This window comes from Staurois parvus, unplaced genomic scaffold (genome assembly GCF_062004578.1).
Source record: "Staurois parvus isolate SC_StPar_1 unplaced genomic scaffold, SC_StPar_1.0 ptg000630l, whole genome shotgun sequence".
Lineage (NCBI taxonomy): Eukaryota > Metazoa > Chordata > Amphibia > Anura > Ranidae > Staurois > Staurois parvus.
In genome coordinates this window covers 1,045,619-1,070,128 of record NW_028318426.1, presented here as the reverse complement: position 1 = coordinate 1,070,128, position 24,510 = coordinate 1,045,619, and the positions used below count along the sequence as shown (strand labels likewise).

Genomic DNA, 24,510 nt, shown 5'->3' with positions numbered 1-24,510 from the left:
ATTTCCATATGCATTTCCATCATAGTTAGTTCTATCCATTAATACGTACTGGTCTATTTAAGAAAAACATTAAGCTCATTTATTTAGAAAGACAGTGGGGTTTTCATCCCGGCATCGATTCTGTAACCAGCCCATGCTGTCTCTGCAAATTGCTGGTTGCTGGAAACACTTCCATCAAACTATAACAAATATTGCTACAGAGTGCTCTGAGTCATGGCTTGTTTTTTTTAAATTATGTTCCCATTATCCGGAAGAAACCCCATTGGAAATATTCATAATGATCCATTAGTGTAATAGTAGAGAAATAAAAGTATGCGGTTTTCACTTGACTGGGCTGATGTGTTGCACAATGAAAGGTCATTTTGCAATCCAAGCTAAGCACCTCTTGGTTCTGCTAGAATTCATAGGACAATCTTCATGATGGTTTTGATTAGCCCAATTCTGTGCCAAGTATTCTTCCTAATGGAAAAGATTTTCTGTATGCTTGCTTGCACATGTGTTATAACTAAATTACACCACATCACGTTCAGGTTTCTATGAACCAGAGGCAAATATGATCCAATTTCAGCTCAGGACAAAGGTACCTTTGGATCTTTGTCTTGGGTGCTAGAGGATCTTGTCCTGGAACTGTTACTGACAACATACCACTGTAAGGATAGCATACAGGAGAATAAGTGGTACAGAACGCTGTGTGAATTTAAATGTATAAGATAGTATTGTGGAGAAAGAGTGGGGTAGAGGGCAGTGTAAACAGGTGCAGACACGAATGATTGGAGAGAGACCTGTAAGAAAAGCTACTATAGATAGTGAAAAATAGAATGATTTACTCCACAGATTTGATCCTAGCATCCCCGACTCCTGTTGGAGATGCTGTCAAGCGACTGGTTCACTTCTCCACATATGGTGGGACTGCCCAATGCTCCAACTGTTCTGGTTCAATCAATAATTGCTCAAGTAACAACTTACTCCCTAGTCCTATCTCCTGCGCAATTTTTACTCTATCACTCTTCGCTCCCCGTTAAAACGTACTGCAAATCACTCGCTATGCATATGGTGAATGCGGCAAAGCAGTGTATCCCAATCAACTGGCACTCAACACACATCCCCTCAGTCCGGGAATGGTTTGATCGCATAAACAAAGTTGCCGAAATGGAGGAACTCATCCCAGTTGCAAAAGATTGCCCCGAGAGATTTAGGAAGACGTGGGTATGTTGGAGTCATTTTAAAACAACAGCCGCTTATCACCAATTGCTGCATGATTCCACCCCTTCTCCCACTTGAACATAACTTGATAACCAATAGGAATACGTAACTATTTTGGGTGTCATGCATATAATGTACACCCTACTTGACTGAGACCGAATATTGCAGCCCAAATATTACTGAGACTGACCTATATATTGGACTACTACACATGCTAAGATAGATTGCCATATGGAAGCTCTGACTGTTACTCGGATTATCTTGACTGTTTGACCCAGAGCAGTTGCAGCTGAACCCACTTTTCTCCCTTCCCACACACGCCCTTTTTTTTTTCTTTTCATCTCTCTCTTTCTGTCTCCTCTTTCTCCTCATTCGCTCTATCCTGCATTCTCAACATTACCTTCCCATTTCTCTGAGTTTGGGTGAACTTCGATTACCAGCAGACCCAAGGAGACCCAGCAGAGGTACAACTACAGCCTTTCAGCCTCCACCTCCAGGGGTGGACATCCAACTATCTACTGCTTTCACCACCCTCTCACCACGTATTGCATTGCATTCTGTATTTAGAGGGATTATATGAGGATGGCTGATTCATGTACCCAATTGTTATGTTCACTTCATTCTCCATGTTGGTTTTTGTTTGGAGCATGTTTTTTTGTTTTTTTTTGTGTATTCTTAATTTAAGCAGTGTTATATGATGAAACTAAGTGTGCTTCAGATGTATATCCCATCAGGGGACACGGACATTTACTGAGTTTTTTTACATGATCCGAATGTAACCTGTATATGTTATTGTGCCTCTTTTCTCAATAAAAATGTTTTTGGAAAAAAAAAGAAAAATAGAGTGCAATAAGATAATAGGGGTAAAGCATGGTAGCCTGGACAAAAGTGTTAGAGGTTGGTAGAACAACTGCTACCAACCTCTACCCTTTTTGTCCAGGCTACCATGCTTTAGGTAGAGTGAAGTATGCAGTTACAGCATGGTCCCATTGACTTTAATGGAAGCACTTGACAACCACCACCCCTTATTAAATGTGATATGCTGAGTTATTTATTAGTATCCAGTGTCGGACTAAGCCACAGCTATTATATACAAGGGGCGTGTCAGTGCTCTGTCCTTGGCAGAGGTGTTAGGAGACCTGGCACCCCTGCCAGTACCTTGCATGGCCGCAGAAGTTCACATCGGCTCAAATTTGGCTCCAAATGGCCTTTATAAGGAAGCCCTGCCCTACTCTCAGATGCTGGTTGATCTCTGGCTTCCCAGTACCTTCTCCCTGTTTCCTGTGCTATTGTGATCTGTGATTTCCTGATACCAACTCAGCTTGCTCTTGGACCTGTCTTCTCTGCTTAACCCCTGATCTGACCTCGGCTTGGCTAACGGATATTCCCTCTTTGCTCCTCTGTGTATGACCTTGGCTATCCCATCTGACTACGTCTGCTCTGATTCCCACCTGGTTCCTGACCTCGGCTTTGAACTGGCTATCCTGTGGTCCTCTGCTTCCCGGAAAGGCTTGCATACCTCGCACAGGCATTACTTGTCTGCAGATCCCATCTCAGTGCATCAGCTGTGCTCCTGGGTGGACCACCAACGGACACTCCTACAGGCAACTTGTGCCACTTTGGGCCTGACTTCTGCTGTCCCACTCTCAGGGGAGTCTGGAACTTAGCCGCAAGGAAAGCCCTCTCTCCATTGGCCTCTAACACCAAGTTCGTGATAGTATCAACCAGCCATTATGTCTGAGGCCGAGAGAGGTGCCTCCGCATTAGAGGCCCTGTGCCAACAGATGATGGCACTTAGGCAAGCAGTTAAGGATCTGCAGAAAGGATATTTTCAGCTGGAAGGATGTCTTCACTCGCTCACTACTGCTGCGACTTCTGCAGACCAGAATCCGTTGGCTAGTCCTGTCCCTACAGTTGCACCAGCCAATTTGCCTTCCACTGCTACACCCGCTGTGGTGCTACCACCTCCAGAGCCCAGGGTCCCCACTCCTGAACGCTTCCTAGGGGACCAACGTAAATTCCGAGCCTTCAACCAAGGACCTTCTCACTTATGGCAGTTAAAGTGGGGTTCGTCATTTCCCTTCTGTCTGACGAACCTCAATCATGGGCACACAGCCTACTAGAACAAAAGAACCCAGCACTCAACTCAGTGATCACATTTTTTGAAGCCATGGCGGCTCTTTATGATGACCCCTAGAGGACTTCCACTGTTGAATCCGCCCTTCATGCTCTACAACAAGGCTGATGGCCTGTGGAGGACTACATTGTGGAATTCTGCAAATGGTCAGCCAATACCGGGTGGAACGATGCAGCCCTAAAATACCAGTTCCGTCTAGGCCTGTCGGGGTTCCTTAAGGATGAATTAGCTAGGGTGGAAGCTCCCTCCTCCTTGGAGAACCTAATTCAGCTCGCTACTCAATTGGATCAACGGCTAAGGGAAAGACGTTCTGAACGTACCCAGACCTTTCGCCCCACTAGGGTTCTGCCGAGGGTTCCAAGACCAGTGGCTTCTGCCCCTATTCCTCCGCCCATCTGCACTTCTGAAGTAGAACCCATGCAAATTGGCCTTCTCCGACCTGCTTTAACTCAAGAGGAAAGATTACGCAGACAACAAGGCAACCTATGCCTTTACTGTGGGGCCATGGGCCATTTCTTGCGCAACTGCCCAGTCCAGCCAGCCTCATTCTCCGTATCTCCAGTTATCCAGAACCCAAACCACCCATGTCAATCTACCCATGTCATTACAGGTGGCTGGAAAGGAAATCAAGTTGCGGGCAATCATTGATTCAGGAGCCTGTAGTTGTTTCTTGGACATCAACCTTGCCAAGAACTTTCTCTTCTTCCTAAAACACAAAGGCTCGATGTACTACTAGCAGATGGCACCACTCCTAGCTCAGGACCCGTTACCCAAAAAACCATTCCCATCCTAGCAACAATAGACTCTGGCCATCAAGAATTAATCCGCTTCGATGTCCTTAGATCCCCTATGTTTCCAGCCATCCTAAGAATACCTTGGTTGAAAGCTCACAACCCACAAATCAACTGGCTCAAGAAAGAAGTCACCTTCCCATCAAATTACTACCTTCAGCACTGCAGCACCTCCACACCCACCAATTTTCCTGTGTGTCTCAGTTCAGCCTACTTCAGATGCCAGTCAATCCGTTCTACCACCATTTCCTTTCCTTGACGTATTCGATAAGAAGGCTGACACTTTACATCTCATCGATCATATGACTGCCCTATTGAGCTGCTTCCAGGGGCAGAAATACCGTTTGGGCGAATCTTCCCATTGTCCAAACTAGAACTGGAAGCCCCCCGGCAATATATCGACGAGAACCTCGCCAAGGGGTTCATCCGTCCCTCTTCCTCACCTGCCGGGGTAGGTATTTTCTTTGTTAAGAAAAAAGATCAGTCTCTCCGTCCCTGCTTCGACTATAGAGAACTCAACAAGATCACCATTAAGAATCGGTACCCACTCCCTCTCGTTCCCGAGTTATTGCAAAGGTTTCGGACAGCCCGAGTATTCAAGAAACTAGATTTAGAGGGGCCTACAATTTCGTTCGCATTAGGAAAGGCGATGAGTGGAAGACCGCTTTTAGAATGCGCTTTGGGCACTTTGAGTACCTAGTGATGCCATTTGGATTATGCAACGCCCCTGCGACATTTCAACACTTCGTGAATGACATCTTCAGGGAATATCTCGATCTCTTTTTGATTGTCTACCTGGTCGACATCTTGATTTTCTCCAACTCATTGGAACTCCACTGAGAGGGTACTGACTACACTGAGGACGCATGGCCTGTACGCTAAGGCGGAAAAGTGCAAGTTCGAGAAGCAGTCCATCCAGTTTCTTGGGCTCATAATCTCCACTGAAGAATCTCCATGGATCCTCAGAAAATCTCCGCCATCTTGGATTGGCCTGCACCTCCTGACAAGAAAGGGGTGCAAAGATTTGTGGGCTTTGCCAACTTCTATCGGACGTTTATCAAGGGTTTTTCAACTATTATTGCCCCAATTACCCAACTCACTTGCCAGCATACATGTTTTTTTCTGGGGTCAGGAAGCACAAATAGCTTTTGAGCAATTAAAAAAGCAATTTACATCTGCTCCTGTATTACAACACCCAGAACCAACACTTCCCTTCATCCTGGAGTTGGACGCATCGAAGGTGGCCACAGGAGCCGTGCTCTCACAATCCCAAGGCCCAAAAGCACTGCTGCATCCGGTAGCCTTTTGCTCCAGGAAAACTATGCCAAGCTGACAGGCACTATGACGTAGGCGACAGGGAACTTCTGGAGATCAAAATGGCTTTCGAAGAATGGAGGTACCTTTTGGAAGGAGCTAGTCACTTGATTATGATCTTCACAGATCATAACAATTTGGAATATTTAAGATCCGCCAAGCGCCTAAGACAGCGGCAAACTAGATGGCCCGTATTTCTCCAGGTTTCATTTTCATATCACCTACTGAACAGGATCCAAAAATGGGAAGGCAGATGCTCTATCCCGTATGTTCCTGGATTCAGTTGAACCTTCGCCCCCCGATACCATCCTGTCTGCACAAAATTTTTTGTTAATCCAGCCCAGTCTGAAGTTTTCGATTGAACAAGCCTTTGCACGGTGTGCCGAACCCGAACAGGACTTGATAAGGAGGCAGGATGGCTTTCTTTGGCACCAGGATAAGATCTTTGTACCGCAGGAGGTAAGATCCCAAGTTTTCAAGACATTCCACGACCATCAACTTGCTGGTCAGTTCAGAGCCCGAAAAATAATGGAACTGATCCAGCGATCCTTTTGGTGGCCCAACTTTGTGGACTTGCCACCCACTGAGGGGTTTACTACCATCCTAGTGGTGATAGATCGGCTATCCAAAATGGCCCACTTCCTGCCAATGATAGGTACCCCATCTGTGCCTGAGACAGCACATGCCTTTATCAAAGAGATTGTGAGGCTACACGGACTACCCAGCAATATTGTTTCTGACCGAGGGGTGCAATTTACCTCCAGGTTCTGGAGAGCCCTGTGCAAAACCCTGAAAGTGGAACTCTGCCTATCATCTGCTTTAGCCCATTAGCAGAATTTGCTTACAACAATTCCATCAATTCAGCTACGAATCAGTCACCATGTTATGATACGCCAGGCGGAGCCTTCCGGCTGCCAACTGATAGACCAACCCAGAGCGTGGGGTCTAAGCCCGGGCTGTGCCTTCACCAGGGCCCCTGATGGTGGGGATGGACTTGAAACAGTCCCGGGCCAGGTCACGACCTCTGGGCGGGCCCACCAGCGGCTGGGAAGGCCTCCGGGGATGCGTGTAGGTACCGGGAGAGCCAGATATGAGGCGGATGACGGCCCCAGCAGGGTGGCACGGATAGTGGTTCCGTGGGGGGTAAGCGGGGTACCAAATCAGCGGGCAAGGAGTAGTCAGGTCACATGCAGGGTCAGCCAGGTAAATCAGTCCGTAGAATAGTCAGGATATCCGAATCAAAACACAGGAGCAGGCAGAGTAGTCAGGACAAGCCGGGTCAAACACAGGGGCAGGCAGCGTAGTCAGGGTCGAAAACAGGGTCACAGAACAGGAGCAGGTATCCAGGATCACATAAGACCTTGCGGCAATGGGTGACAGTACAGGGCATCTTTAAATAGTGCGCCCTGCACTGTCATTGGCTGGCTGGGACGCGCCCCCGGCTGTCATTGGACGCCTGAGGCGCGCCCTCGACTCTCTACTGCGCATGCGCGGCGTCCTGTCAGCCGCGGCTCGCCGCCAGTGCGCATGCGCGGGGGGATGGCGCCGTGATGCAGGATTCCGGCGCCGTGATCCCTGACACTGCCCCCCCCAATGGGCACCCTCCGGGAGCCCCACTGATCTCTCCACCGCGGGTGTCCACGAAAAAATTCACGGATGAGCCGGGGAGCGTGAATGTTCTGGGCGGGTTCCCATGAGTTCTCCTCAGGGCCATAACCCTTCCATTTTATCAGGAACTGGGTCTGGTTCCCCCTCCGTCGGCAACTGAGGATAGTCTCCACTTCGTATTCCTCCTGGTCATCTACGGAGATTGCCTCGGGAGGTCTGAACTCACGGTCCGGGAAAGGATCCGGTCTGGATGGCTTCAGGAGAGACACATGGAACACAGGATGTACCCTGAAGGTCTGCGGAAGCTCAAGCTCGTAGGCCACCTTGTTGACTACACGCTTTACCGGAAATGGGCCAATGTACTTGGGTCCCAGCTTCCTCGAAGGATGCAGCATCTTCAAGTTGGTCGTTGACAGCCATACCCGATCCCCTGGTTGAAGCAGTAATTCTCCTCTTCTTTTCCTGTCGAACGCCCTCTTACTGTCCCCTTGGGCTTTGGCGATGGCTTCCTGAATTGTCTTGTTATTGACAGAGAAGAAGTTTAAGACGTCCTGAGATGCCGGTACCGGGTTTTCAGGCATCAGGTCAGGGAGAAATGTGGGATGATACCCGTAATTGGCGAAGAACGGGGATTGCCCCGTTGCAGAGTGACTCGAGTTGTTGTACGCGAATTCTGCGGACGGCAACAACGTCAACCAGTCATCCTGAAGGTAGGACGTGTAACATCGCAGGTATTGTTCCAGCGTTTGGTTGGTCCTCTCGGTTTGGCCGTTGGTCTGTGGGTGGTAGGCGGATGAAAGCGACAGCTTGATTCCTAGTGCTTTACACAAGGAGTTCCAGAACCTGGAGGTGAATTGGACTCCCCGATCTGACACTATATCTTCGGGGACCCCATGAAGCCTGACTACTTCCTTAATGAAGATCCGTGCCGTTTCAGGTGCCGATGGGGTTTTCTCCAGGGGTATAAAATGTGCCATCTTTGAGAAGCGGTCCACGACCACCATTATTGCTGTGTAGCCTTGGGATGGTGGGAGTTCGACCACAAAGTCCATGGCAATCATTTGCCAGGCCCGTTTGGGTATTGGTAATGGACGTAACAATCCCCATGCCCGGCTCCTGGAGGGCTTGTTCCTTTGACAGGTGGAGCAGGTCTGGACGTAACGCTCGCAGTCCTTATTCATGTTCGGCCACCAGAACGAGCGCCGTAGTAGTTCCAGAGTTTTCGCAACCCCGAAGTGACCTGCCATTCGATGGTCGTGGCAGTGCCCTAGGACCAGGGTTCGCACCTCTTCTGGAACCATGATCCGGTCTTCCTTCCAAAACAGCCCGCCGTGGTTCAGGAGGGGTGACCCCGACGGAACTGGTAGTCCTGTAGAAGCGTCGAGGAGTCTGGAATGAAGTTCTGTTTGTAGAGCAAGGAAACTTCCGGAAGGTAAGATGGTGTCAGGTGCCACTGTGTCATCGGGGTCCTCAAACATGCGGGACAGAGCGTCTGGTTTTGTGTTCTTAGTACCGGGTCGGTACGTAATATGGAGAGTGAATCGCGAGAAGAAAAGAGCCCATCTTGCCTGGCGAGGTCTCAGTCGTTTCGCTGTTCTTAAATATTCCAGGTTCTTGTGATCTGTGAAGACTAGGATTGGGTGTGTGGCTCCTTCCAGTAAGTACCTCCATTCTTCTAGAGCGGATTTGATGGCCAGGAGCTCCCGATCTCCAATGTCATAGTTACGTTCAGCCGGCGTCAACTTCCTGGAGAAGAACGCCACGGGGTGCAGTAGTTCCTTGGTTCCATTTCTTTGGGACAGAACCGCTCCTACCGCGTTCTCAGAGGCATCCACTTCCAAGACATATGGGAGGGAAGTATCCGGATGGCAGAGGATGGGCGCAGACGTGAATAATTTTTTGAGCTTCTCGAATGCCGTCTGGGCTTCGGAAGTCCACTTAAAACGGACCCCTTGTTTCGTCAGTTGCGTGATCGGGGAGACCAGACTGGAGAAGTTCCTAACAAACTTTCTATAAAAATTGGAAAAGCCGATGAAACGCTGTACCCCCTTTTTGTCGGCGGGTATTGGCCAATCTAAGATCGCCGTGACTTTCTGGGGATCCATCGCGACCCCCGCGGAAGAGAGAACCAGTCCCAAGAACGTGATTTCGCGCTGTTCGAAACAGCACTTTTCTGCCTTGGCGTATAGCCCGTGTTGACGCAACCGTTCTAATACCCGTACTACGTGACCTCGATGAACCTCCAGTGAAGGGGAGAAAATTAGGATGTCATCCAAATAAACTACTACAAAGACATCGAGGAAATCACGAAAAACATCGTTGATGAAATGCTGGAAGGTTGCCGGTGCATTACAGAGCCCGAATGGCATCACTAGATATTCGTAGTGACCGAATCTCGTACGGAAGGCCGTCTTCCACTCATCCCCCTCCCTGATACGGACAAGGTTATAGGCCCCCCGCAGGTCTAGTTTAGTGAATATCATTGCCGATTTTAATCTCTGGAGGAGCTCGGGGACTAACGGTAAGGGATAACGGTTCTTTACCGTTATCTTGTTTAGATCACGGTAGTCTATGCAGGGCCGTAACGATTTGTCCTTCTTCTCTACGAAGAACAGCCCGGCCCCGGCTGGGGATGTGGAAGGACGAATAAACCCCTTCCGCAGGTTCTCGTCAATATATTCCCTCAGTACACCCGATTCCGTTTCTGACAAGGGAAAGATCCGGCCGAACGAGATCTCAGATCCGGGTAGGAGGTCTATAGGACAATCGTAAGAACGGTGTGGGGGAAGAACGTCAGCCCCTCGCTTACTGAAAACGTCCAAGAAGTCATGGTAGGCCGGGGGAATAGTCTGGGATAGATTGGCATCACCGTCCAAGCACAGGAGGAACCGGGGACCCACGGATCCCGTGACCTGGCAGTGATTCAAACAGTAGGGTGACCTAAATTGAATCGTCCCCCTTTCCCAGTCAACCTGGGGGTTATGGGCCCGCAGCCAAGGGAGCCCCAGAATGACTGGAAATAGGGGTGATGCGATGGCATCCAAACGGAGGAACTCCTGGTGATGGTCTGCTATTGTGGTAAAAATGGGTGGTGTCTCCTGGTCCACCACCCCTGATTTTATACTGGAGCCGTCTGCCAAGAAGATGTTGAACCCCCTTTCTTTGGTCTGCAGTGGTATTTTTTGCCGGTGGGCAAAAGTCAGGTCGACAAAGCAACTACAAGCTCCAGAGTCAACGATTGCGGTCACCGATAGTGTTCTTCCCGGGAGCTGCAAAGACACAGGTATGGCCAGGTAATTGGACTGATCATCCCTTCCTGCGGGTAAGGTAAAAGAAAAGGAAGCGGACTTACTCATCTTTGCAGGACAGGAGCGCACCTGGTGACCAGCTTCCCCGCAGTACAGGCATAGGTTCAGCGATCGTCTCCTTTGACGTTCCTCGACCGACAAGTGGGAACGGGCCAGTCCCAGCTGCATGGGTTCCGGGTTGTCCCCCGATTCCGTGCCTCGGGGATGGTTCCCTGGGGTTGGAGCTGTGTCTCTCGGTGGGATCCATGCCACCCTTTGACCCTGGCTGCTCCTTTCCAGCCGACGTTCCCTTAACCTACGGTCAATCTGGATGGCCAACTCAATCAGTCTTTCCAGGGAGTCTGGTAGGCCTACTCGTGCTAGTTCGTCCTTGAGAGACTCAGACAGCCCGATGCGGAACTGGTGACATAAGGCCGCATCGTTCCATCTGGTGTCTCCCATGCATCGCCTAAAGTCGGACGCGTATTCTTCGGCTGCCCGGCGGCCTTGCCGCAGAGAGTATAGGGTAGCCTCTGCGGAGGCAGCCCGCTGAGGGTCGTCATACAATACTGCCATGGCCTGAAAGAACTTGGTCACGGAGTCAAGCTGGGGGTCACGCCTCTCCATCAGACGGTGAGCCCAATCCTGGGGCTCATCCTGAAGGAGAGAGACTATAAACCCCACCCTGACGGTCTCGGAGGAGAATGTGCGGGGCTGCAAGTCAAAATATAGTGTGCAAGCATTCCGGAAGGCTCGGAAGCGGCTCCGGTCACCACGGAACCGTTCCGGCAGGGGAACGCGGGGCTCAGGAGCTAAGGGTGTGGCAACCGCTCTGGATGTCGGGGTAGCGGGAGGTTCCCCAGATGGGGGACTCTGAGCAGGGGGAGTCTGGGGGGCTAATGTCTCCATGCGGTCTTCCAGTCGGGCGCAGCGACTGTGGAAGTTCTGGAAGGCCTGGGTCAAAGTTGCCAGGTGCTGGCAAATATCCTCTAAGGACGCCGGTCCACCTCCTGGCTCTGTCATGGCCGCAAGGTACTGTTATGATCCGCCAGGCGGAGCCTTCCGGCTACCAACTGATAGACCAACCCAGAGCGTGGGGTCTAAGCCCGGGCTGTGCCTTCACCAGGGCCCCTGATGGTGGGGATGGACTTGAAACAGTCCCGGGCCAGGTCACGACCTCTGGGCGGGCCCACCAGCGGCTGGGAAGGCCTCCGGGGATGCGTGTAGGTACAGGGAGAGCCAGATATGAGGCGGATGACGGCCCCAGCAGGGTGGCACGGATAGTGGTTCCGTGGGGGGTAAGCGGGGTACCAAATCAGCGGGCAAGGAGTAGTCAGGTCACATGCAGGGTCAGCCAGGTAAATCAGTCCGTAGAATAGTCAGGATATCCGAGTCAAAACGCAGGAGCAGGCAGAGTAGTCAGGACAAGCCGGGTCAAACACAGGGGCAGGCAGCGTAGTCAGGGTCGAAAACAGGGTCACAGAACAGGAGCAGGTATCCAGGATCACATAAGACCTTGCGGCAATGGGTGACAGTGCAGGGCATCTTTAAATAGTGCGCCCTGCACTGTCATTGGCTGGCTGGGACGCGCCCCCGGCTGTCATTGGACGCCTGAGGCGCGCCCTCGACTCTCTACTGCACATGCGCGGCGTCCTGTCAGCCGCGGCTCGCCGCCAGTGCGCATGCGCGGGGGGACGGCGCCGTGATGCAGGATTCCGGCGCCGTGATCCCTGACACACCATTTTGGGCTAATTACAGATTCCACCCTTCCTGCCTGCCGGATACCATACTCGAAACCTCGGTACCCGCAGTACAGGACAGAGTTAGCAGGATACAGGACAACTATCGAGCTCTCCAAGAGTCCATACAAAGATCACAGACAGACTATCAAAAATACTATGACAGGAAACGGAGGGGAAATCCTTCTCTGAAGGTCGGAGACAAAGTTTGGTTGTCTACAGCCAACCTGAAACTTCCTTGCCTATCACGGAAGCTGGGACCAAGATACATTGGCCCCTTTCAGATCAAACGAGAAATCAATCCAGTAGCATATGAGCTATCTCTTCCCAAATCATATAGGATTCATCCAGTCTTCCATGTCTCTCTGCTCAAGCCAGCGGTTCATGACCCATTTCCAGGAAGAGTGGAACCACCTCAACCACCTCTGCCACCAATAACAGTTGGGGAGGAGGCAGAATATAAGGTAGAAACAATCCTGGACTGCAGGAAATGGGAAAGGCAAATCCAATTCTTGATCAAATGGAAGGGGTATATTCCTGAAGAAAGCTCCTGGGAACCAAAGGACAACGTACATGCCCCCAGACTTCTCCAAGAGTTTTACTCCAAATACCCAGACAAGATGGCCCAAGTAGGCATCACGAGGCTGCCCTTTAGGGGGGGCACTGTTAGGGCTCTGTCCTCGGCAGAGGTGTTAGGAGACCTGACACCCCTGCCAGTACCTTGCATGGTCGCAGAAATTCACATCGGCTCAAATTTGGCTCCAAACAGCCTTTATAAGGATGCCCTGCCCTACTCTCAGGTGCTCGTTGATCTCTGGCTTCCCAGTACCTTGTTCCTGTTTCCTGTACTATTGTGATGTGTGATTTCCTGATACTGACTCGGCTTGCTCTTGGACCTGTCTTCTTTGCTTAACCCCTGATCTGACCTCGGCTTTGCTAACGGATATTTCCTCTTTGCTCCTCTGTGTATGACCTTGGCTATCCCATCTGACTATGTCTGCTCTGATTCCCACCTGGTACCTGACCTTGCCTTTGAACTGGCTATCCTGTGACATTCTGTTATGCTTGCATACCTCGCACAGGCACCACCTGTCTGCAGATCCCATCTCAGTGCATCAGCTGTGCTCCTGGGTTGACCACCAATGAGCACTCCTACAGGCAACCTGTGCCACTTTGGGCCTGACTCCTGCTGTCCGACTCTCAGGGGAGTCTGGAACTTAGCCGCAAAGGAACCCCTCTCTCCATTGGCTTCTAACACCAGGTATGTGATAGGGAGTTTAAGTCAAACTAGAACTTTTGAGTTTATATAATAAAAGAACATATTTCAAGGAGTGGAAACTACATTTATTTTTCAACATACTCCCCTACTACATTTAAACACTAATCCCAGCATTTAACTAATGCCTGGAAAGCTTTGGCATAGAAAGATTTGACAGTATGCCTGAATTATCCTAGGACAGCCTACTTCACTTTGTCATCAATGCTGAAATGCTGACCACAGAACAATTCGTCTCTCGTGCAATTTCACAATAGGTAATATCCTATCCAGGATCAGGCGTTCCATGCACTGAATGTTCAACAGAAAGACTGCTGTGAACCACCACAGCCGGGATCGTCACTGACAGACATATGGCCATCTTTGAAACATTCACATCATTCAAATGTCTTACTGCGGCTGTGCGTCTCATCACCTTACTGCGCTTGAAGTGTTCTGTAGATATCCATGGGTTTTATGGCTTCGTTCACAATAAACTTCATCACCACACACTGTTCCATGCACGCATTAACAATGTTGTCTGTCACCTTGATTAATGGTTTCTGGACCATGACATGTGTGCCACCTATCAGTAATATGACACACTTGCCACTTACTACTGCGTGTAGCACCGCCTTGCTAGAATCCCTTTTTATACCTGTAAAATTAAAAGTCCCGTTTGACTTGAATCAAATATGTGATAGTAACAAAATAAACTTTGAGAGGTGAATATAATCGATTGGAAAAATTATGTTCCTTATATTTTTGTGTGGGGTTTCTGGATTCCAGTGGTTTTTATCACACTCCTTTCAAAGGGAGTAAATACTATCTTTCTGTTGTTAAGCAAACTGATTGTGTGGATTTGATTACCTGATGCAGGACAATGCATTCCAAATATCTCAAAAGAAAAGTCCCATTATTAAAAGCTAATATTTGTCAATGCTATGACTTGTCAAAACCTGCATTCACAGTGACACTGGAATATAGAGAGGGATTTGGTTGTGGAATCTTGCATGTACCTCACCTCTAACCACCCCACTTCTGTATTTGTTCTTGGTGCTTGGATAATTCGCATATTGGGTCTCAAACATTGAAATGGAAAGAAAGCATAAGAGAGACCTCACTTCTTGCCCCATTAATGATGACAGCAGCTAGAAACTCAGGAAAGTGACAGCAGCAGCTCCAGTCCCCTCCCGTTGTGTTGTGGGTAATCCAGCCCTACATAGGATGGGAAGAAGCAACATAAGTTGTAGCATCAAATGTAGACACTGCAGTCTGCAATTATTTATGTGTTCTAGGGAGGGATCTGCAGAAATCAGGAAGAAGAGGAATGTGTGAACGTCAAACAATGTATATAATGTACACAAACTATGATCTGAAGCTGCTCGTACTAAGACATCCTTTAATCAGCTATGACAAAACATCTGACCACCGCCCATTACTTCTAGAAAATGTGTGCCTCTTCATTTTAATCCCTTGGTTAGTGATTTTTTGCCTGAAATCCTTTGTATAAAAAAGTAAAATGCTGGAAAAGTGTGATATTTTAACGCTGCTGATTAACTATAACATATTCTTATCACTTGTCTTTTCAAACACATGTGGCCTATTAAATGCAAAAAAATGCTCAAATTTTTAAACCATATGGCCAGCACTTGACTATAATCAGCATTGCCAGGACAAGAAGTCATACACAGGGGAAAATTTCCTTGGACAAGCTGCTTTCCTCTAAACAACAATGTTCAAGATTCACTGAATGTCTAACAATCTCTACATTGCTATGTAAAGGCTACCACACACGATGGGAATATTGAATGAATGATTATCTTTTTTTCATTTCATCCTAGTCTCATATTGAAAACAGATCTGCTACTAAAGATACAAAAATTCTTGTGAGACAGAATACACCTTCGAAAGTGATGTAATGTATTGTATTGTAATGTATTCTTTCATCTCCAAGCATCCACAGTCTTGGTCATTCGATTTTGTACAGAAGAATACTGTACTGATTAAATGAAAATCATTTCTTCTGTTATCGTACGAGAAAAAGTCATGAACTGTCGGGATCAGCTCTCAAAATCTGTGTACTAACGATCAAATTATCGGACAATCTCTCCAACAGTGATATTTTTCATCCTTCTTCACACCAGATGCATTGAGGCTGTTCTGGGCAGCCTTTTCCAGCACAGTCCAATGCATAAACCACGCAAATTACCTTTTTTCTTATGGTGTCAGTTCAAGCCCACACGAGTACCCCCATAGCAAGTGGCTTTCTATATGGGCACTCGATGGGGGAAAAAGCCAGGTGCGCCAGTCAAGACAAAGATACATGTACTTTCTTGCTATCTACGTTAAAGGGTAATTCCACTTTCGTTGAGAAAAAAGCATTTCTTTGTGGGTGATCTATGTACGTTGCAGGGATTTTAACCCTTTGAACCTTTTTATCCCCCTCTGAGTCCCTGTAGACGTGATTACCCCTTTGGGAGTATCTCACCAAAACTGAAATGTTTGGTGCAGAGGATGCGAGGATACACAAAATTTGATTTGTAACTTAGTTCAGATCTCTGTGAAAATTAGTGAGACAGTCACACAAGCATAATCCTTAATAGCATTATATTACAATATGGCTTGTGTCACAGTTGTACAGTATACGCTATATATATTTTTGTTTTATTTGCAATATTTTTTTCCAATGAAAGGGGAGTTACCTTTAAATATAAAATATATATATAAAAATAAAGTGCTAGGCAATGCCAAACTGCACAGTTGTCACTGGAGCAGGCGGTGAAATGAAATCTCGCCAACAGGAAACAGGTAACAAAAAACAGAGGTATTAACCATTCCACACCCTACCCAAAAAAACACTAGAGATACACTTTAAATAAGGTGAAATAAGCCATTCATAAAGTACATTGGCATAAAGGGGAGCTCATGTTATAAGCATGTCATAACCTAAGCTAAAAATAATACACATTCAGAACTTGTAGTAGAAGCTTAGAAACTCTTGGCAACATTCACATTCATTTTTAATATGTAACTGAAAAAAATTCTGTATATGAAAGCGGAAATCTGAGTCCAAACTTCTGAATGACAAAACGAGCTGGGATAAATCATCCAAATGCATGCAGTAAAGAAACAGACAAACTTGACAAAGGATTATTTTCTTAATGCCAGATTCGGACTAAATAAATATCACAAGGGATTTGAAGAAGTAAGCATGTGTTAGTAAAATATATTTTTAGTTTATACACTTCTAAAAAGGATTCATGAAAACCAGTGATCAGAGGCTTACCTAGGCAAAAAAGAGCAATAAGAATATAATGTCATTAATGTCATATCTAGAATAGCAAAAGGGTCCTTTGGGGCCCAATTATGGGAATAAAATAGGATGCAGTTGGCAGTGGAGGATCTGTTTGTATTGTTGATCTCCATCCTCTTCTGTAGAATCAGACCTTGAAATGGAGCTGATCCATCAAGTGGTGGGGAGCTGGGGGGAATAGGGAAAATGGCATTGTAAACTACTATAGGCAGTAGTCAAGATCAATAAAGGAAACAACCCTGCTCTAAAACATAACATTTTTATAAATAGCATTTTTTTACAGCATTTTCCATAGAGCTGGTTAGGAATAGAAAATGTTCTCTACTAACAGTGCTGTCAAGAGGAGAACATTGGAATGTGCAGGGTGATCCAATTGCTATTCGGTATCTCTGAGAGTACTTGGTGCTGGAAAGGGTTAGGAAAAGGAGGAAGGTGGTTCGGGCAGCAGCCCATGATGCTGCTTATTCAAGAGGGAAAATACTAACTGGGAAATATATTCTAGAAAATATAAGTGAGAAGATGGAGGCCTAAGGTCTCCAGATCCTTGATAGGAGGTTTTACTGGTACCACACCCCTTATTTGGAAACACTGTAAATATAACCCTAACCAGAAGAAAACTAGTGGGGTTTTAGAGGTACCATACCATACATTACAGACAACTTCACAATAATATGAAACCGTTACCCTTTATTAATAAAAAATGAGCCACCATAGTGGTGGAGCATAGCTGATAAACACATTACCTAAAAACCATATTAAGCTCAAACATAATGAACAAACATTTACTACAAAGCGTAGCCTACTAACGCATATAACAGGTTGAGACAGTGGATATTCTTTTGATTTTTTCAGCATAGTTGGTATAGGTTGATACTTTGTTGATTACTCCAGCAAAATTGGTACAGATTGATACTTTGTTCGTCACTCCGACGCGTTTCATGGGACAAAGCCTGCTTCTTCAGGGAGACAAAGTATGCATTTCTAAAATTAAGCAGAAGTAGGCCCAAAACATATTATAAATACATAACCATTATATTAATCGAAAAATGGATATAATGCAGACACTATCAGCATTTACCGGTTGGTGATATTAATTAATTCATATAAGGCCAGTGAAAGACCCCCGAACATCTGTTTCAAACATGGAGAAGCCCCCACAGCCAAAGGCATCAATAGTCGCCAATATATTCTAACCTGTCTGATCAATGTTTCTCCTAAGAATGGTTAGCTAATAGTCATCTGAAACATGAAGTGATCACTTGATCCAACTAAAAATATGTACCTTTTTAGTGAAGTCCCTAATCCTGAGCTCCTGTGCGGGCACTTAGGCAGAATACCTGACTGAGGACTGACTGCATTAAAGTGATGCATTTTGAACTAGAATCTTTCCTCCATGACCAACAGATACAGTAGTTTATTTTATACCACACCATTCACACCCTAACATTGTGCTTTGGTCAAGGGTATTGAAAGTAATTTTTGGACGCACAAAATAGTACAGTTTGGCTAGACCTTTACGTTTCCCATACATTGATTTGAATAGAGCTTTGTAGGACACTATACCTTCAAAACAATTTCCTTTAGCTGCTATTTGATTTATCCCCATCTCTGGGCCACATCTCTGGTAGTCTAGTAAGCCATGATAGCAATTAATCCTCCTCTCCACTTCACTAAATAAAGCAGACAAGCACCAAGCCATTCAAACTTTCAGTCTAATTGGACACTTCAAGGCTGTTGGGATGTGCCAAAGATTTTTTTCTGGTCAGTAAGCTGTCTGTTCAGGTGAGTCAGAGGACCACAACTTTGACGCTGTCAACAGCAAAGCCTATCATTCCTTGCAGAATGCTCTGGCAGCTCCTTCGATCCTGCACTTTAGTCCTTCTCAGGGCTCTTAAAGAGGAGTTCCACTCACCCTGTCAAAAAACAAAAGTCAGCAGCTACAAAAACTGTAGCTACTGACTTAACAAACAGCCACTTACCTGTCCCTTGGTCCCGCGTTGTGTCCCCTGCAGCCCGTTTCACCGGCCGTCCTGTATTCCAGGAGGCCGGCATCTTCAGTCTGGACACCCGGCTGTGATAGCTTGTGGCTTCACAGCTGGGTACCCACTGCGCATGTGCGAGAAGCGCTGCACTTCATGAATGGCCCTGTCATCTTCTGGGACCTGTCATGTGTCCCAAAAGACTACAGGGAGGGAGGACACCTTCCGAATGCCTAGGTGATCGGACCGGAAGTGGGAGCAGGTACCTGTCAAATTTGGGTACCCGCTCCCCCCTGCCCCCCAAAGTTGCCAATCCTTAATAGGAAGCGGGGGTCCAGTCCTTAAAGCGGAACTTCCCCTTTTGGGTGGAGCTCCGCTTTAACTTCAATGAACACCCAGACACCCCGAGTCCACTTTCCTCCCGCGTCCTTAGAGAATCTCTTTGGTATCACCAAGTGTCTGGTTTAATAACAAATTTTTGGGGACTGAATGAAGCTATTCAGGACATTGAGATCCAGAGTAAAAAGTGAATGCCCTTATGGATTTAAAGATGTGAAAAGATTGGAATAAAATCACTGACACCTTTCCAATGCGGGGACTGGGGTAATAAACTTTTGCTGCAGATGACCAGCAAGGGCTACATGGAGGTCTGCTAATCTGAGTAGTGACACAGAAGGATTGGAAGACATGAGCCTAGGAGAGGGTTGGGGTCAGAACTCTAGGTTGTAGCCCAATGAAACCACCTTCCATCTCAGATGCTGTTTGTCTAAGTGTCAAAATCTAATTAGTCCACAAAATCTAAAGCTATATCCCTTGCTATGATTTTAGTCTATTACCCTAATATTTTTAACACCGGCTGCAATGCTGGGCCTGCTAGAGAAAATAAGAGTTTGGAAAAAGTGTTCAAACAATTATCTATGGAATCATTAATTACTGGCACATCCTCTACATGAAACGTTAGTGCTTTATTCAGATGGCACACTGCCATATAAATTGTAGGAACAGACCACTTTTTATAAAGGCCTCCTCTAGTGGGTAATGGATTTTAAAACGCTTGGGAGGTTTAAATAGTTTGCTATGCGTTTCCGAGACAGTATACAGTATGTTTGGAAATAGCTTGTGCATTGCAAAAGTTAAAGTAGTCTTAGAGCCACCTAGGAATCCTAAACTAGTAGCAGCAGTGGTGGAAACTACAGACTGCACGTTCATATTTAGGTTGGCATGCACTGCATCGATAGGAAACAAATGGTCTCTCTCAGCTTGGGAGTTATGGCAGCTGCCTGCAACTCCTCAGAGACAATCTCATCCTGCAAGGATTTCTAAGACTTATCAGAGTTTCCGTAACCTAAGGCTGAAAAGCCACTAAGGCTGTGGGCAGGTCAGACAAGGATTCTGCAGGTGAAGGCATTGAGGTATGCTTATGTTCTCTGCAGTCAGAGTCAGCAATTAAATTTGCAGTTCAATTTTAAAAACCAAAGAGTGGGTTACATTAGATGGAACAAACGGGGACTGTGAGAAATATAAGGATTCAAGCAGGGAACAGCATTCCGGGCTGCTGGTGGCAGGCCCTTGAGAGGGAATACTGCAGGCCTCCTCAGAATTGTTTGTAGATCATGGTACCTGATACAGCAGGACTGCGCCTCTTGTGCATAGGATCCAACATGTTGCACCTCAAACAGAGAATATTTAACTCTAATACAAAAATAAAAAGTAAAACCTTGAGCACTCAGGAACTGAATGTTAAAAGCAGGAGAGGTTGAAATGGTCAGAGGTAACAAGATCAATCTTGCTTGCAGCAAGGACTTAACAAGGAGGAACCACATATGCATTGCAATAAGGTGCCACCTCACACTGAATGATGTGAAAAGAGCATGTGGTACTTCAGCTAGTGAGCATATTAACCCTTTCAATGGAAACCAATAGAAAAAAGGAATAATAATGGTGCCAGCAGTTCTTATTATTTATTAATGAAGTACCTCCCAGTGCTTGGACCACATGGCCTACTTGTGAATGAGTCTTCATGAAATGGATAACACTAAAGACTGTGCCAGGGCTTTGGAGCTGGAAAGAGCTCTGCGGCTAACTAACACATTACACAGAGGTTTGGAAAGTGCCACAAGCAGAGGCCAGTGCCCAAAGGTCACATTCCAGGCAGGCAACACAATCATGCAGTCCAGCAGGGTCTGGGTATGACATCCAAAGCTATAGCTGGATGAGAGACCAGTTTAAGCAAGCTCAGTGTAGATAAATTCTTAACTTAAGAAAAAAAATCTTGAAAAAACAAAAACACGGCTAGGTAAAATGGTAAAACTTTTCTCAGTAGGGAAGTGTAGATAGATTGAAAAAGTTTTAGATGTGTTTCTATGCGAAAGCAATGTACAGGGAGATGAAAAATGATAGTGACGTAAATACACACAGGGACACACACTCAGGTTGAATTGGATGGACTGGTGTCTTCATTCAGCCTTACTAACTACAACGACCATCTAACTGAAAAAACTGAAGCATTCCAAGAGTTGTAGGGGTTATACCAGGCTGTTTTTTTCTGTGTTGTTTTTTTGTTTGTCAGTGTCCAAATCTTGAAGACAGTAGTGTAACCCAATTGCCTCTAAGTCTTGTGTCCCCATTGAACAAGAAAGAAATAGTGTATTTTTCATAATTATATGCAGAGCAACAGTGGCAGCAAAATGACAGTGACAGGGGCTTACACAAACTACAACATAGTCAGGGGTTGCCTGCAACAGTCACCTTTTTTCTTTACAGCTTGGTCTACATGTGAGTGTGCGGATGATATTAAAAATGTGTGTGTGTGTGTGTATATATATATATATATATATATATATATATATAAAAATATACGCGAAGGTATCAAGAATATAAATGTTGAATGTTATCATCACTGTATGTGTCAACCTCATAGAATAATGAATCTTCACATTTTGTGAAAGTGGATCATTAAACTTGTACAGTCTGGTTGAGCTTTATTTATGCAAAGTAAGTTTAACCCCTTGGTGCTGATATCACACAAGTATGCGGCCTCACAGAACTGGGCTTTTTTCTGTGGGACCGCATATTTGCATACCTGTCTTTGTGCTGCGATCGGGCCGCACAGCGCACTCCCAGCACAAAGGCCGGGAGGGTCACTTAGAGCCCCGGGTCCCGTTCTAACGATCGGGTCACATGATCACTGTGATAGTTGCTGATTGGCTATCACAATGATCAGTCACTGAAGCCCACCCTCCTTGTTTTTTTCATCTCTCTCTCTCCTTGCATAGAGAAAAAAAACTAATTTTTGTAAAAAAAAAAAATATATATAAATAAATAAATATTACAAAATAAAAGAACAAATAAAGAAAAAATACCTTGATCAAGGTTTGATCTAGTTAAGTGACAGGGTTAGTGTTTGGGTCAGGATCAAAGGTCAGGGTCAAAGGTCAGGATTTTTAAACTTTTTTTTTAAACTGGTATCGGTGTCAGTTAGGGTCAGTGTTAGTGTGTTTTGGGTAAAAAAAACAAAATGCGCACTATTGTTTCTCGGCTGTAGTACAGGTACAAACAACAAATAACATACACATATATGGTATCGCTGCAATCATCAAGCGCTGGAAAATTTATTTTGGGTCATTCTTTGGTGGTAGGTTATGGTAGTAACAAGAAACACACAGCTACATTTTAAACAAATTATTTTTTTTTTACTATTTTGGGCCAGTTTTCCTTTGATAATAAAAAAATCAGGAGATATCCATTACCATTTACCACCAAATGAAAGCCCAATTTGTCCTGAAAAAAAACAATGTGTAATCCACCTGGATGTACAAAGTAGTTGTGAAGATTCAGTATGTACGGTTTTACTAACAATGTCAAAGTTGTAAAATTTTTCTTAGGTTTTACGATTTGTTTTACCCTTAGGCGTGAAGGGGTTAATGACATCGCAGTTAGGATATTTATTACTGCAGTTACTGTCATTTCAGGATTTTAGGGACAACAGACAGGCAGGAAGGAGAGCTGTGGCACAGAATTCCACCATCCCTTGATCTGATGATACCTGTTTGAGTAGTTATGGCTTTATATTTTTTACAGTTTTCATATAAATTGTCCCTGCTTGCTGATTTTTATTAAATCTATATTTCAGATCTTTGGAGATACAGACCATGTGCGGATGATTTCAGAAGGCTCAGATTGTCGCTGCAAATGCATCATGAGACCCTTGAGCAAAGAGGCTTGCGCCCGTATTAAAGAGGGAAAAATGCAAGTGGAAGATTATTATACAGTGGAGACAGTGAGTTCAGGATCAGACTGCAAGTGTTCCTGTACTGCACCACCCTCATCTCTCAATCCTTGTGAAAATGAATGGAAAATGGAGAAAATGAAAAAACAAGCCCCTGAGTTATTCAAGGTATATTATCATAAAAAATAACCGTCAGTGTTCTAAAATAAAAAGTATCAGTACACCCAAGGGTGGACTGACCATTTGGAAACTGGGCACTGCCCGAGGGCCCTGGGTCAGTAGGGGGCCCCATGAGATGCCCCTGGTACCTTTTTCATAGTTTTTTTTGAGTTTGGGCAAGGACACAGGGGCCCCATGATCCCCTATTGCCCGGGGGCCCCATGATTTGTCAGTCCGCCCCTGAGTACACCTAAAAATTATAACTGATATTTTTGTTTTGGGCATATGTAGATTTGTTGGATATGTTGTCAATTCTTATATACTGTGTAGTCAAAAGTTTATAGACACCTGATCTTCACAGCTATATAAACTTGCTGGATATTTGTTGGGGCTGAGACATTTTAAACAGAAAATCTGTATGCATGTGAAGAAAATGTGTACCCATCACTGTATTATAAATGATTACAGAGATAATTGTTGATACTGGCTTTTCTAGTCAAGAAAAGCTGACATCAGATGTACAAGAAGAGACGTTTCTGATTTGTGCTGGAGATTAAGCTGGACTGACTGTATCAGTCAGTGGTATCAGGTTTGTAGTGTTGGGCCTGATGTTTCGAGTCGAACATAAGTTCGACTGAAACATCGGCTGTTCGCCGAACACACAAATGGTTTGGGCATTCAGTGGGCCCTGACAGTGCATTGTGATTGGCCAAAGCAATGCACCTGACCATAGGTCAGGTCCAATGCTTTGGCCAATTACAGCGCATGATGATGTTACAAGGGGGTGGGTCACAAGGGGGTCACAGTATTTAAGAACTGTCATCCTGGCGCAGCTGTCAGACGGTGGGAGCCAGCATTGAGAGCGGCTTTTTCCTTTTTCTGGGTCGGCGGTGGTGACGGGTATCGTGATTGATGTTGGATCTATTTCAGGGGATTTTTTTAATTTTAGTCTTTCAAAAAAAGGACTTGTCAAAGACTGTCTACTGTAATTTTTACAGTACTCTTTTTTTTTTTTTTGTAAATGAGTAGCTGGATCATGCATCCCATACTCATTCACATGTGGGGGGGGGGATTAAAGGGGGTTTCCAGATTCTGATAAACACCCCACCTGCAGACCCAGATCAACATATCTCTCTCTCTCTCTCTATATATCAGGTATTTATATAGCGCCATCAATTTACTCAGCGCTTTACATATATATTGTACATTCACATCAGTCCCTAACCCTCAAGGGGCGTAACATGGGGACAAGGAGCTTTGAGGGGGGAGCCCCCGTGCCTCAAAGCACCCCCCCCCCATGTTGAGGGCATGTGGCCTGGTATGGTTCAGGAGAGGGGGGGCACTCACCCTTTCCTGACCTGCCGGGCTGCATGCTTGGATAAGGGTCTGGTATGGATTTTAGGGGGAACCCCCACACCATTTAAAGAAAAAAAATTGGTGTGGGGGATTCCCCTTAAAGTCCATACCAGACCCGAAGGGCTTAATAAGGAGTAG

At 46.0% G+C, this 24,510-nt stretch overlaps 1 protein-coding gene across 1 annotated transcript in view; it reads left to right on the top strand.

Moving 5' to 3' along the window:
• OLFML2A (olfactomedin like 2A) overlaps nucleotides 1-24,510 on the top strand; it is a 184,217-nt gene that overhangs the window by 57,933 nt on the left and 101,774 nt on the right. The window contains exon 2 of the mRNA XM_089693387.1: nucleotides 22,762-23,025. Coding sequence (XP_089549513.1) covers nucleotides 22,762-23,025 — 264 coding nt within the window. The remainder of the gene's footprint in view (nucleotides 1-22,761; nucleotides 23,026-24,510) is intronic.